The 13,172-nt window shown below is 36.9% G+C and overlaps 1 protein-coding gene across 2 annotated transcripts in view; it reads left to right on the top strand.

Moving 5' to 3' along the window:
- Positions 1-13,172, top strand: part of txndc16 (thioredoxin domain containing 16) — a 169,205-nt gene that overhangs the window by 135,767 nt on the left and 20,266 nt on the right. For both annotated transcript variants that reach the window (XM_039741384.1, XM_039741385.1), the window contains exon 18: positions 12,815-12,984. In XM_039741384.1, coding sequence (XP_039597318.1) covers positions 12,815-12,984 — 170 coding nt within the window. The remainder of the gene's footprint in view (positions 1-12,814; positions 12,985-13,172) is intronic.

Below are 13,172 nucleotides of genomic sequence, written 5' to 3'. Positions count from 1 at the left end.
GCCTGGTGCCACTCCCCAACTTCTTCTAGAATTACGCCTCTTTGAATATGGAAATCAATATAAATAGCACTTAAGCTCAGCGTTCTGTGAAAAGGCAATGGCAAAAGCATGGGAGAAAATAGAAGAATTTCAGCAAATACCAAGTGGGGGCAAGAAAAACATACTGTTTGTTAGTTTAAACAACAAAAGGAAGTTGATCGAGTAACATAGAGTGTCAGCGAAACTCGAAAGCTCAAGTTCACAAAGTCGCACAGTGCCCGAAGTAAAAAAGAAGTTGTCCAATATCAAAGTCACAGTGAAAAGGCAAGTCATAGCCCACTGTCTGCGTGTCATATGAAAGATTATTAGGGTACAGAGAAAAAAAAATAGGGACACTGTGGGGGGGATTTGAAATGTCAACTTTAATCTCGAAATTTCCACTTTAATCATGTAGTTAATTTTGTCATTAAAGTAGAACATCATAAACTTCATCTTAAAATGGTTTAATTTACTAGTTTCTCAAATCCCATCGTAAGTAAAGTAGCACATTAAATGCTTTGTTTTGTATGTGTTCTTCTATGTGTGTGAATCACTACATGCTTCTTAAACGGGCTTTCTCTTCCTCTTATATGACACAGAATCTATTACATACATGATATTACAACTCTCTGAATATTTTAAATACTGAGATATATACTTGATATCATTTTCATGATGATAGGAATTAAAGCATATTACTAAACATGGGAAATGGTGGCACAGTGATAGTGACGAGATTTCGCCTCTTCCAGAGATTGTTCAGATTGTTCCTGCCTCCCGCAAGATGCTTGCTGCGCCGTGCGCGACCTTTGATGAAATAATTTATTACAGCAGTACTGTCTCTTTCAAACGTACTAACCTCCTATTCCTGTCCTACCTTTTCTTTCTCCAAGTACCCAATCGCCACACAATCATCTCTGTAGTAGATGTTAAGCCCTCTGTACACTTAGAATGGCGATTCATCAGAACTTTTAAGGAACATTGAAATATCTTTGTAGTACATGTTTAATTATTCTCTCCATTTATCCTTCCAGTGTCACACCAGCCCCAGCAAGAATGTCGCTAGCAACACTGTGTCCTCACATGTTTAATTATTAACAATATAGATTATTTAAATAAAGTTAACATTTTATCTGTATAATGTAATAAACGTGTTTTGGTGCATTTCATCTTAAAATGATATTGTCATCATATGTAAATGGCTGAGGCAGCATGTGCTAGATGCTATATACCGATGATTCTCTTTCCAATCAGCTGCTGTAGAGCTGTGATTCCACACTTGGATACAGTGCTATAAATACTCTGAATAGTGCAGTGAGAGTAATATGGAAAAAGATGATCTGCTGTGGCAACCCCTAATGAGAACAGCTGGAAGAAGAAGAAGAAGAAAAGGTGCAGTGAGAGTAACAACGGTAAAGCAGCTATGGTATTTGGAATAGTTTGGCCATTCCATGGACCATTTTATTGTTACAGGTTAATTACAATCAGATGCCTCAAACTAATAAACAATATGCAGTTAATTTCAGTGTATATGATAAAGCTGCGTCAGGGATGTGGATTTAAAAAAAAAAAAAAAGGAAACCACACTGGAACAAAAGCACTGCTTTGATGCTGGGTGCCGCCAGTTTGCAAAACCGATCGGAGAACTTGCGTATGCCAGGGATTGAGCTAACGTGAAAATGTGCGTGGCTTTATGCCAAGTTTAGGTTTTATACATCGCAATTTGAGCGTGAAATCAGGAGTACGCAACATTTTTGTGCATACACACCATTTATACATGAGTCCCTAGGTGTGTTATGGAGCAGCCACTATTCATCTATATGAATTTTAATGGGTCAGATATAGTTTTACTAATGTACAGGAATTCTGTGAGGAAAAAACAAAAGCATGTTATTACATGTGTGCAAATAATATTAAGCTTAAATATTTAAGCTTCAAAGTGGTGTCTGTAAGGGATCAGTATTGTAGCTACTTTACATAAGCAATCATGACAAGAATATAAACATGATGATTACATTTGCATAATATACTAAACAAGATGGGATAGCAGATAATGTAAGATCAGCAGAATCATTACAGCAGGTCCTTGGCAAAATAGAGGCTTAGGCAGATTTGTGGGAAATTAAATTTAATGCTAGATTTAGCATGTTTAGGAAGTGAGAATGTTATGCACAATGGGAGATATGAAACTTGAACATTCACCTTATGAGAAGGATTTTGGGGTTTAAGTTGGCTTTTCGATTCTGCATCCAAATAGTTAGAAGAACTTAGGAAGGGCTAATAGGATGTTAAATCATATAGCCCAATGTGTGGCGAACAAGTCAAGGAAGATTATGATTAACCTATTGTGAATCAAAACACAAATAGTCAGGAAGAGTGGGAGGATGCCCTGTTTAATACAAGAAATATCGAAAGGACAAAGTTAAGAAATTACGTCAGAATTTCAATGGTTGAAGCTTGGTAATGCTGCCAGGTCACAGATCTCCATACTACTTAGAAGCAGGTTTAAGAATGAGTTGTGAATTCTATTCAACAGGCATCTTAAATATCTCAGAAAGCAGAAGAGACCGGGAAATGTGACATTATAGGTGTTATGGGGCCTTCTCAACTCCAGCAATAGAAGAAGGGAAAAGGTTACTGACTGTGCCACATCTGTATCCCCCTCCCACTGTATTTCCTTTCACCAAAGCCCATGAAATACTCACTGTGTTTGCATGTGTGACACTATATAATGTACTTGTGAGTCTTAATCTAGAGTACTGTTTGCAGTTTTGATCTCCGTATTACAAAAAAGAGATTACAGAAAAGTAACAGCGGACTGATTTCAGGACCGCAAGGTATGAGCTGCAAAAATAATAGGAGCAGCTGAATATTTTTTAGTTAAAGCAAACAGAATCTAAAAAAACACCAGGGACAGAGAAGTATTTTACTTACTGTATGTATTCTTTATCATAATCTTTGGCTTCTGATCTGTGATTATAGATTTGTAAGCATGAAGTTACATTTGTCATAAACCTAATAAAACTCTACTAATTTTAGTGAATATTTAACACTTAACAGTAATAATCTTTTTAAAACTTGCTAAAAGGTTGTTTTATTTCATATTTAATAAAGGTTGAATAATTGTAATGACTAGACCAGGAGAAATTAAGGATGTGCTCTGAAGAGAAGCTTCTCCTTTCATCTTTGCACCAAATGTGCTTTGGGGAAAATAAATAAATTAATTAAAGAGTCATAAAGAGGGGACATAGTTTAGTTGAGTAAAAACCTTAAGAACAGCACACATTCTAGTGTTTTTGTTTTTACACATATCCTTGCTAAATTTCAGAGTGAGTGCTAAAAAGGAAAACATGAAAATGGGCGAGATGTGATATTAAAATGCTAGACTTTCATTAAGTAATCTTTTTCGTGAAAGCCTAAAAATCAAACAGCTTTGCAGTAATAGGTACTTAAGCCAGCTTCTTAAAACACGCTGCATCAGCAGGGGGCAGTGTTATATAAGTAATCTAAATGTGTTTGTTCTTTTATGACAACATCAACATTTATTTCAGCAGCACATTTTCATACAAAGGATGTAGCTCAAAGTGCTTTGCAAGATGTCAAAGAAATATTTACAAGCAAAGAAAAAACAAAAGTTAGGTAGGAATAATAATAAACAAATAGTACATAAAAAATAAATGATGCACACTCACATAAAGATAAATATATAATTAACAATATGCATATAATGTGAAACTGCACAAACAGTAGTACTTTGCTATTAGTATTATTACTGTTGTTGTCGTCTTATTTTATCATGATGCCATAAATAAATGCAATTATAGTGTTGCGTACATTTTAAAATTAAGATACATTATTCCTTGCAAGTGACAAGCAAGCACATGTAGGCTTCAGTGTGCTGATCAGAAACCTGGACTATAATACAATGCTAATTGCAATAAGATATTGTTTTTAATGAATGCGGGTTGTGTTGTGCTGTAAATGTTGATTTTTTTATCACTCATAATAACTGGCAATTATTTACTCTAGATAGATGCATTTTCTCCTTTATGCTGCATATTTTATGCTTTGTCTTATAGAGTGATGGATTAAGATGATTTTCTGTCATATTCCTTAATGTGCTTAGAGTCTTAGCCTCTGCTTTGGGTTTAGCTTTCCAAAAGTGAACACAAACTTTGTGTAATTATCATGAAAATGATGTCATAACTGATTACTACAATCCTAGTGAAAAAAAATACTTTATGATGTACTTATTATTTCATTAACATTGCAGAATTTTAGAAGGCTTGAATATACCTCATTGATGTAATATAGAGTATTCATAGTCACAGAGAGAGAGCAAACTTAATGACAGGAAATCTAAGCAGAATAGAACATCAATCAATTCTCTTATTCTGGTTGAGACAATTGAAAGATGGCAGAATTAAAAGGAAACTTAAAAAAAGCATGCAAACAAAACGAAGCACCCTAGCCCACAATCAAACCTGGAGCCCAAATGCTATGAGACAGCAACACTCCATACCAACCAAGTTATTGAGTACAGTTAAGTTTTCAAACTAATCTTTGTGATGGGCTGTACAATCAATTAATATTCTAACCATTTATTATAATATATTTAAAGCCAGAGTTTTTCTTAAATGAGTATATTGCAGCTACTTCCCTTTAAAGGAAGTGAGTGTTTTTATGGAATCTTTACTAATAAAAAGCAAAGCCCTCACTGACTGAAGGCTGAAATTTGGCAGGCTCATTCCTTACAGCTTACTTACAAAAGTTGGGTAGGTTTCATTTTGAAATTCTATGCGTAATGGTCATAACTGGAACGTATTTTCGTCCATATACTGTAATAGGATGCAGCTCGATAGCAGTGGGAGGCGAAGTTTCGTATTAAAATATTTAACCAATCACATTTCAGCCGCCATTTGTTGCCAGGCAGAGAGAATAGACTGCAGCTCGATAGCCGTGGGAGGCGCTTTTTGATCTGTCTTGGTTAAAAACAAAACTGACTGTAATGTATGCCATGGATGATTTTGCACTGATCTCCTTGACTTCCTTAATTAGAAAAATCTGAATGAGAGCATGGGGCAGCTGTTCACATTGGTATATTTGGCGGTGAGCATTCCTGTGTACACTGCTTCTGTCGAGCGGACATTTTCAGCCCTAAAGCGAAATCAAACTTATGCCAGAAATACCATAGGGCGGGTTCGCCTTTCAGCATTAGCTTCGATAGCGATAGAAAGTGAGGTTTTGATGGATTTTGTTTACAAATAATCCGAATTTTTGGTGAGTATATAATATATGAGATATTATTGATGTTTTTTATGTGTGTCGCGGCTGTGGCTGCAGTAGAAAGGAACTTGTTCATCCCTGGTTTGTCTATAAAATAAAGGCATTTATTGTGGCTACAGGAGTGTATATATATATATATATATATATATATATATATATATATATATATATATATATATATATACATACACACCGATCTACATACTGTCAAATAAACGAACCACACGCCGTTAAGAACACAAGAGGCTTAGCTCTAGCTGATGTCCGAGGTTCGATTCCGAGAGGGGGTGCAGTGAGTGTGTACGCCTGATGAGCCCAGAATTAGGGCGAAACACGTGCCGTGTACTGTTTGCATTATTTGACAGTAAAACTATTTCAATATATTCAATATATATATATATATATATATATCAGCGCTTCCCGATTCATTTTACCCTCGCACCTCCTTGGTTTGAGAAGAACTATGAAAAAATATGAAATTAACACAGAAAAACAGATCACCAATTGAAGCTTTATGAATAATGGATACTTTATTCACCATCAATAATTGTTTTGGTAAAGCCATACTCAGTGTAATCCTCCTTCCATGTTCTAATTTTTTCGCGACTAGGCATGATTAAATGAACGGTAAAAAAGTAAGTGCGAGGGTGACTTATCCAGACAGGCAGGCGACAGCTCAGTAGCTCAATTTGGATATAAGTAGGTTCTATTTAGTCGACAGAAATATCTTTGGTAGGAATGTAAGTTGAATTTAGTCTTTAAATTTCTATGGTGAAGAAAAATGTATGCAATGATGACTAAATTTAACTTACATTCCTACAATTCTGTCGACAAAATAAAAATTACTTATATTTAAAATTTAAATAGAACTTGAACAGATACGATAGTTCATAATACCCACGCAGCACTACAGTAAGTGCACGTAAGAGCAGGAGTCATCCGTTTTAACAAGCAGCATATTGCACTGATACGAAATAGCCTGCCCATTTAATTATTTAGGAATGGATAGATAAATTAAGATTTTTTACAAATAATGTTTTTCTTTTTTCTTCCTCGATGGATTCTGGCACCCCCAGCAACAGCTGCTCGCACCCCAAAGGATATATATATATTTATACTAGCAAAATACCCGCGCTTCGCAGCGGAGAAGTAGTGTGTTAAAGAAGCAATGAAAATGAAAAGGAAACATTTTGAAAATAACGTAACATGATTGTCAATGTAATTGTTTTGTCACTGTTGTGAGTGATGAGTGTTGTTGTCATATATATATATATATATATATATATATATATATATACACACACACACACATAAACATATATATATACATATACACATATATACATACATATATATCTACATATATACATATACATACACACATACATACATACACACACATATACACACAAATACATATATATATATATATATATATACATACACACACACATATATAAACATATATATACATATACATACATATCTACATATATACACACAGCTATTTCGTATCAGTGCAATACGCTGCTTGTTAAAATGGATAACTCCGCTCTTACGTGCAAGTCTGCGTGGATATTATGAACTATCGTATTTGTTCAAGTTCTATTTAAATTTTAAATAGAAGGAATTTTTATTTACAGACATATCTTTGGTAGGAATGGTAAAAACAGACAGGAATATTATTCGTGAATAAATCAACTCAAACCTTAAATAACTTAAAAGAACAAACATTCAAATTTCTTTACTCTTATGTAAATTTATATAAAAAATAAACTTAGATTTTAAATATCCCAAAAGATTTTGCTCTCCATAAAAATATATCCTTTCAAAATTATACAAATTCAAATATGAACATGCTGCATAACAAAACCTGGAAATATAAATAAAATGTGTTCCTTTCAGCAATAACAAATCAAATCATTAAGTTGTCTTTGCTCATATGTCATTTTAGAGCTGGACGCCTGGCATCTATTTTTGGCAACAAGTTTGTTTCTGTTTGGTGTGAGGTTCTGTGTTGTGGAGATTCTCAGGATGGATTGCAGGTGCTCATCAGTGAGGCGACTCCTGTGTGCTGTTTTGTTATTCTTTATCACTGAGAAGAGCTTCTCACACAGATATGTGCTACCAAACATGCACAAGGTTCGAGCCGCATGTAGACGGACTTTTTTTGTTCTTCAAAGTCACCAAAGCGCCGTGCAAACTCAGTGCGCTCAGTTTATCAGCAAAGTGCGATTTGGGAACACCGTAGTGACGACTTGGTTTAACATTACTTGGCAACAGGGAAAGTTGCACTGGTGCATTTGTGTCTCCCATAAAAGCAACTTCACTTGAAATCACTTTGTGATTGTGCACGGGTAAAAACGTCCGCTGAAGTGTCAGATTCTTATTTAATTCTTCTGCTTTCTGTATCTTCTGCATTGCATTCAGGTCTTTCAGCCTCACTGATGAGCACCTGCAATCCATCCTGAGAATCTCCACAACACAGAACTCCCTGATGTTTTGTCTCATAGTGCCGTCTTAGATTAAATTCTGTAATTACAGCCACATTAGCTCCACAAATGAGACACACGGGTTCAGTAAACATATACTCAGCCTCCCATCGGTTTTTAAAGGCTCTATTTTCAGAATCAACTTTTCTCTTCAGCATCGTGTGAGCTAGCTTCGCAATAACTTGCAGCATCATAAGGTAGACTTGATTAACGTGGTAAGTGTTCGGCAAGGCAGCTGAAGCGCTGCATTATGGGATCTGTAGTTTATTGTGTTACCAGCGCTTCATATACCCGGGCTTTAATAACAATAATACAGTATATAAAATGATCTCGGGCGGATATAATTACACGCCGGGCGGATGTGGCCCCAGCCCTTGAGTTTGACACATATGGACTAAATAGAACTTGAAAAGATATATTTTTTCAAATGTGATCGCAATTCAGATAGAGTTGACGCAAGACTACAGCCTGCATGCCTCAATAAGTCATCCTCCCTCGCTCTTACTTTTTACCGTTCATCTAATGAATACACTGAGTATGGCTTTACCAAAACAATCATTGATGGCGAATAAAGTATCCATTATTCGAGTATGTAGATCGGGATATATATATATATACATATATATATACCCGCGTATCACAGCGGAGAAGTAGTGTGTTAAAAAAGCTAGAAAAAGAAAAGGGAACATTTTAAAAATAACGTAAAATGACTGTCAATATACAGTATTTGTTTTGTGAGTGTTACTGAGTGTTGCTGTCATCAAGGATTTGATTATCATTATTTCTTTCAATCAGGTTCGTATTTGTAGGATGTGTTGTGTTCAAGTTACATTCCGTGTTTGTCAATCGCTGTAAAGATGACAGGTTTCATTCATCGATTCGTTTCTTACTGCATCAATAAACAGCTCGTCTTCTTCTTTATCTGAGACCTGACACACTGCATGCACGGGTTTTTTACACTGTCTTCCTTTAGCGGGACATTGACTTTTTCCACCGTGTGCTTTGTTTCCACAGTAGCTGCATTTATGAATATGCTTATCAGACGCTTCATATTTTTGCTGCCTTTTCAATTGTGTAATTCGGTTTTGTTCAGCTCTTTGGAACTGTTGCTTTTATCTGTGCACTGCGCCAGTTCATGTGAGCCACTCGGTGTACATGCATCGAAGGTTCCCAGCTGTGCTGGTGCCATCTCGTGCTATGTCCATGGCTGTATTTAATGTTACCTTAGTCCTGGCACTTAAAACTTTCTCTCGCAGTTTTGCTGAGTTTGTGCCAAACACCACACTGACCATCTCATCTTCCTCTGCATAAGCACAGTCCTTAACCCGTGAATATTTAGTGGGAGTTTGCTATTGGATTGCCGCTGACGGACGGCCTTATATGGGCAGGCACTAAATTACAAACGCCAGCGCAGCCTGTCTATGAACTTAATTTAAAGTGTAGGTTTACATCGTGCTTTGTTTCAAGTAGCAGAACTCATCAATATGGTTGTATATGTCACTCGCCGCTTCTTATTGTTTCGCTGCCTTCTCAATATATATGTTTTCTTCAGCGCTTTTTTGAGGTCTTCCTGATTTTCTATGTGCTGCGTGATTACGTGGGAGGCGTGATGATGTCACACGAAACTCCGCCCTCACGGCGTTGAAGCTCATCTCCATTACAGTAAATGGAGAAAAACTGCTTCCAGTTATGAAGCTGTAAGGAATGAACCTGACAAATTTCAGCCTTCCACCCACACGGGAAGTTGGAGAATTAGTGATGAGTGAGTGAGTGAGTGAGTGAGTGAGGGCTTTGCCTTTTATTAGTATAGATATATATATATATATATATATATATATATATATATATATATATATATATATAGATAACAGTGACAAAACAATTACATTGATTACATTGACAATCATGTTACGTTATTTTCAAAATGTTTCCTTTTCTTTTTCATTGCTTCTTTAACACATTACTTCTCCGCTGCAAAGCATGGGTATTTTGCTAGTCTATACTAATAAAAGGCAAAGCCCCCACCCACTGACTGACTCACTCATCACTAACTCTCCAACTTCCTGTGTAGGTAGAAGGCTGAAATTTGGCAGGCTCATTCTTTACAGCTTACTTACAAAAGTTAAGAAGGTTTAATTTCGAAATTCTAGATGTAACGGTCATAACAGTCGACAGCATCCGCCATGTTGAACTTTCTTATTTATGGCCCCATCTTCACGAAATTGGTAGGCGGCTTCCCTGCACTAACCGAAACCGATGTAGTACTTATTTCGGTGGTATGACGCCACTGTCGGCCGCCATATTAATCTTTCCAACGATTTACTTATGGGCGCATCTTCAAGAAATTTGGTATACGGGTTCCCAGCACTAACTGAATCCTACTTATGTACATATTGTAACGAAGGCGCTATATAGGCGCCTGACCCGACACAGAAACACACGGATGCACATATAAAAAGTACAATGACTTTTATTTTTCTTCAGCTGTGGGACACGTCTTCCCCATGCCGCACAGCCCAAACACAGTCCCAAAATCACCAAGCACAAAACACAATTCTTCACCTCTCTCCACCACTCCTCCCAGACAAGCTTCGTCTCCTTCCTCCCAACTCTGGCTCTTCAAGTGGTGGTGGCTGGGCCCTTTTATAGCCCACCCGGAAGTGTTCCAGGTGATTAACCACCTGGTCCTAATTGCACTTCCGGGTGGGGCTGAAGACTCGTCCAGCCGGGCTGTGGGTAGCAGACAGCCCCCCCTAGCGGCCACCCCGGCCCCCAACCCAGCTGTGGAGGACTCCATCTCCCATGGAGCCCTGCGGGCGGTTGGGGAATCACCGTCGGCCAGGGAGGCTGCTACCAAGCGCCCCGGGAGGTATTGACTGCCCATGGCGGCTCCCCCGGAACATAAGCAACAGGGGCGTCCCTGCCGGGCATGGGACCTGGCTGTCCTTCACAATATGTACGTCCATAGCCTGCAGCTCAGTCGCCGTGTGAGGCGGCATTGGGTCCCCCATCCCAACGCCTCCCACATTGTTGGCTGCCTGCCTATATAAGGCCATCCGTCTCTCTGGTCTCTTCATTCCCTTCCTTGCTTCACCACGGGATTCACGTCTCCCTGCTGATAACTGCAGCCTTTTTATTTAATCCATGGCTTCTCCGCTGTTTTATTGTTCGTTTATTATGATTATAGTTATTGTGTAGGTATTTTAAACTTACTTTACATTGTTCAGGTACCTATTTCCTTTATCGTTCCAATCATACCCCCATTAACATGTTTATCGCGGTGAGCACCATCGATCAAAGAGCTGTCACTTACCGAGTGGTTTCCATGCTCTGAGATGGCACCTGCCTTTTCTATTCTGTGTGTTACATATTGCACGGTCATATCAGGCTCACTCTTGATATCGAGAGGAACATTGTGTCTCATGTATTGAATGACTGGGACAGGTTCAAGGTGTGGACTGATGACGGTACAGGAGATAATTATACTACACAGGAGCACTATAAGAGTGAAATGCTTAAGCCCTTCACCTATGGTTCTGCATGTGAGTTGATGGCTGCCGCTGAATTGTTCGGTTGTCACTTTCAAGTGTACCAAAATGGCCAAATATTTTACACCTTTGGACAACCACCATTGCCTCTTAAACATCTTAGATTCACAGGTGACGATTTCAGTAGTGGACACTTTGATGTTTATGAATGTTTAAACTCTCAAAAACTGGATGCAAAGTTATCGATGAAACTGGTTGTATGCTTACAACGCTTGACAGATGCTGAATGTCACTTCAACACAACAAGTCCTGCAAATATAGTCGTAATTGAAACAAACCATGAAACTCAAACCGATTATGACGGCAGCAATCCAAGCTGTGAGATTTGAGGCAAGACTGGTTTTCACATGGCCAACTGTACACTGCATGCTCAAGAGTAAGCTCAGCGCACAGCTTGGTCATATTATAACCGGAGGGCCAAACTGACAACATGGTATACAAAGAGATTCTTAACAAATTATTAATTATTGGTATATTTTCCCTCAGTTTAAAAAGGTTTACTTTTCCTCTTAATAAAGATTTTAAGGCAGTACTTCGAAGCGCTGGTATTTTGCTACTAAAGGAATAAATTAAACTAGTCTGAGCACTATTATTCTAGTTAGGGATGTCTACTTTTTGTTATGTTTACAATGAAAATTTATCTGATATTTTGACAGACATTCACTCTTTACAGAAGATCTGGTGGCGTTTTTTAGTTTTAAAATACACTTAATCTCTTGAGATATTCCCATATAAAAACACATATTGCAAAGATATCCAGGTGAGAATTTGCAGAATGAGTCCCCAAGGCACGCTATTACCAATTTTGTCTTAAGTATTCCTCATAGTCTTTTGGTGGCAAACCCCTGGGATAGTAGAAAATACAGGGTGAAGATCTTACTGCATGGTTTTAGAGGCTTGGAAATATCTTGTGTCAAGAAAAAGTATTTTTCCATTTAATAGTACAGTATATTTTCTCCACAGTATATTTCCTGCAAACCTCCATCACATATTTCACCACAAACACTGCAATATCTTAAATGCTGTTTTTTAATTTTATATGTGAGCTTATATACATTAATTTACATCTTAAATATTATATTTTACTCCTTGTCACAAAACTACATTTAATTCTTACTGTTTGGTAGTCTCTTCCAATTTGTGATATTTCTATTTCAGTGTAAGGATCTGGTGGTCTTGCAAAAAAAAAAAAAATTAAATAAGTTAAAAGGAAGATATTTTCTTTTGATGTGTAAAATACTAGATGCATTTGATAGCCAAACTGGGTAATTTTTTTAAGTATGTGATTAAACATAAAGTGCAGAAACTTATCATAGCTGTTATATGTATGTAACTGTTAGATGCCTTTTTGTGTCTGGATGAATGATGAATATTTCTCTGTCCCATGAAAAATAGCAGTGTTTCAAGATTTTTTTTTTCTTGTATAATTTATGTTTTGATTAAAATTCTTTTCTTTTTCTTCTGGATCAGGTGGAGTTAACCTTGTTGAATCTTCCAAGTTACCTGCAATGCAAAAAACCTCTGTTAATTTTATTTGTTAATGATGAGGAGAAGAGAAATGGCAAAACTGCTAAAGATGAGTTGAGTGACTTGCAGAATACTGGATTTTTGGACCAGTTTGTGGCTTGCTGGTTACATCTGTGAGTTTCTGTGTAGTTAATATTTATTATGATACATAATTTTTGTTTTTTGTATCATATAAGGATTCAGTTATACTGATGATATTATGTTTTCATAATTGAAGGATCACTGTCCAGTATTAGTTTTAATAAATATTTTAATTAATATTAGTAAATAGTCAAAAACTATTAAATCATGCCATGTTTTA

This window comes from Polypterus senegalus, chromosome 18, assembly GCF_016835505.1.
Source record: "Polypterus senegalus isolate Bchr_013 chromosome 18, ASM1683550v1, whole genome shotgun sequence".
Lineage (NCBI taxonomy): Eukaryota > Metazoa > Chordata > Cladistia > Polypteriformes > Polypteridae > Polypterus > Polypterus senegalus.
This window is presented reverse-complemented; position numbering and strand designations above follow the sequence as displayed.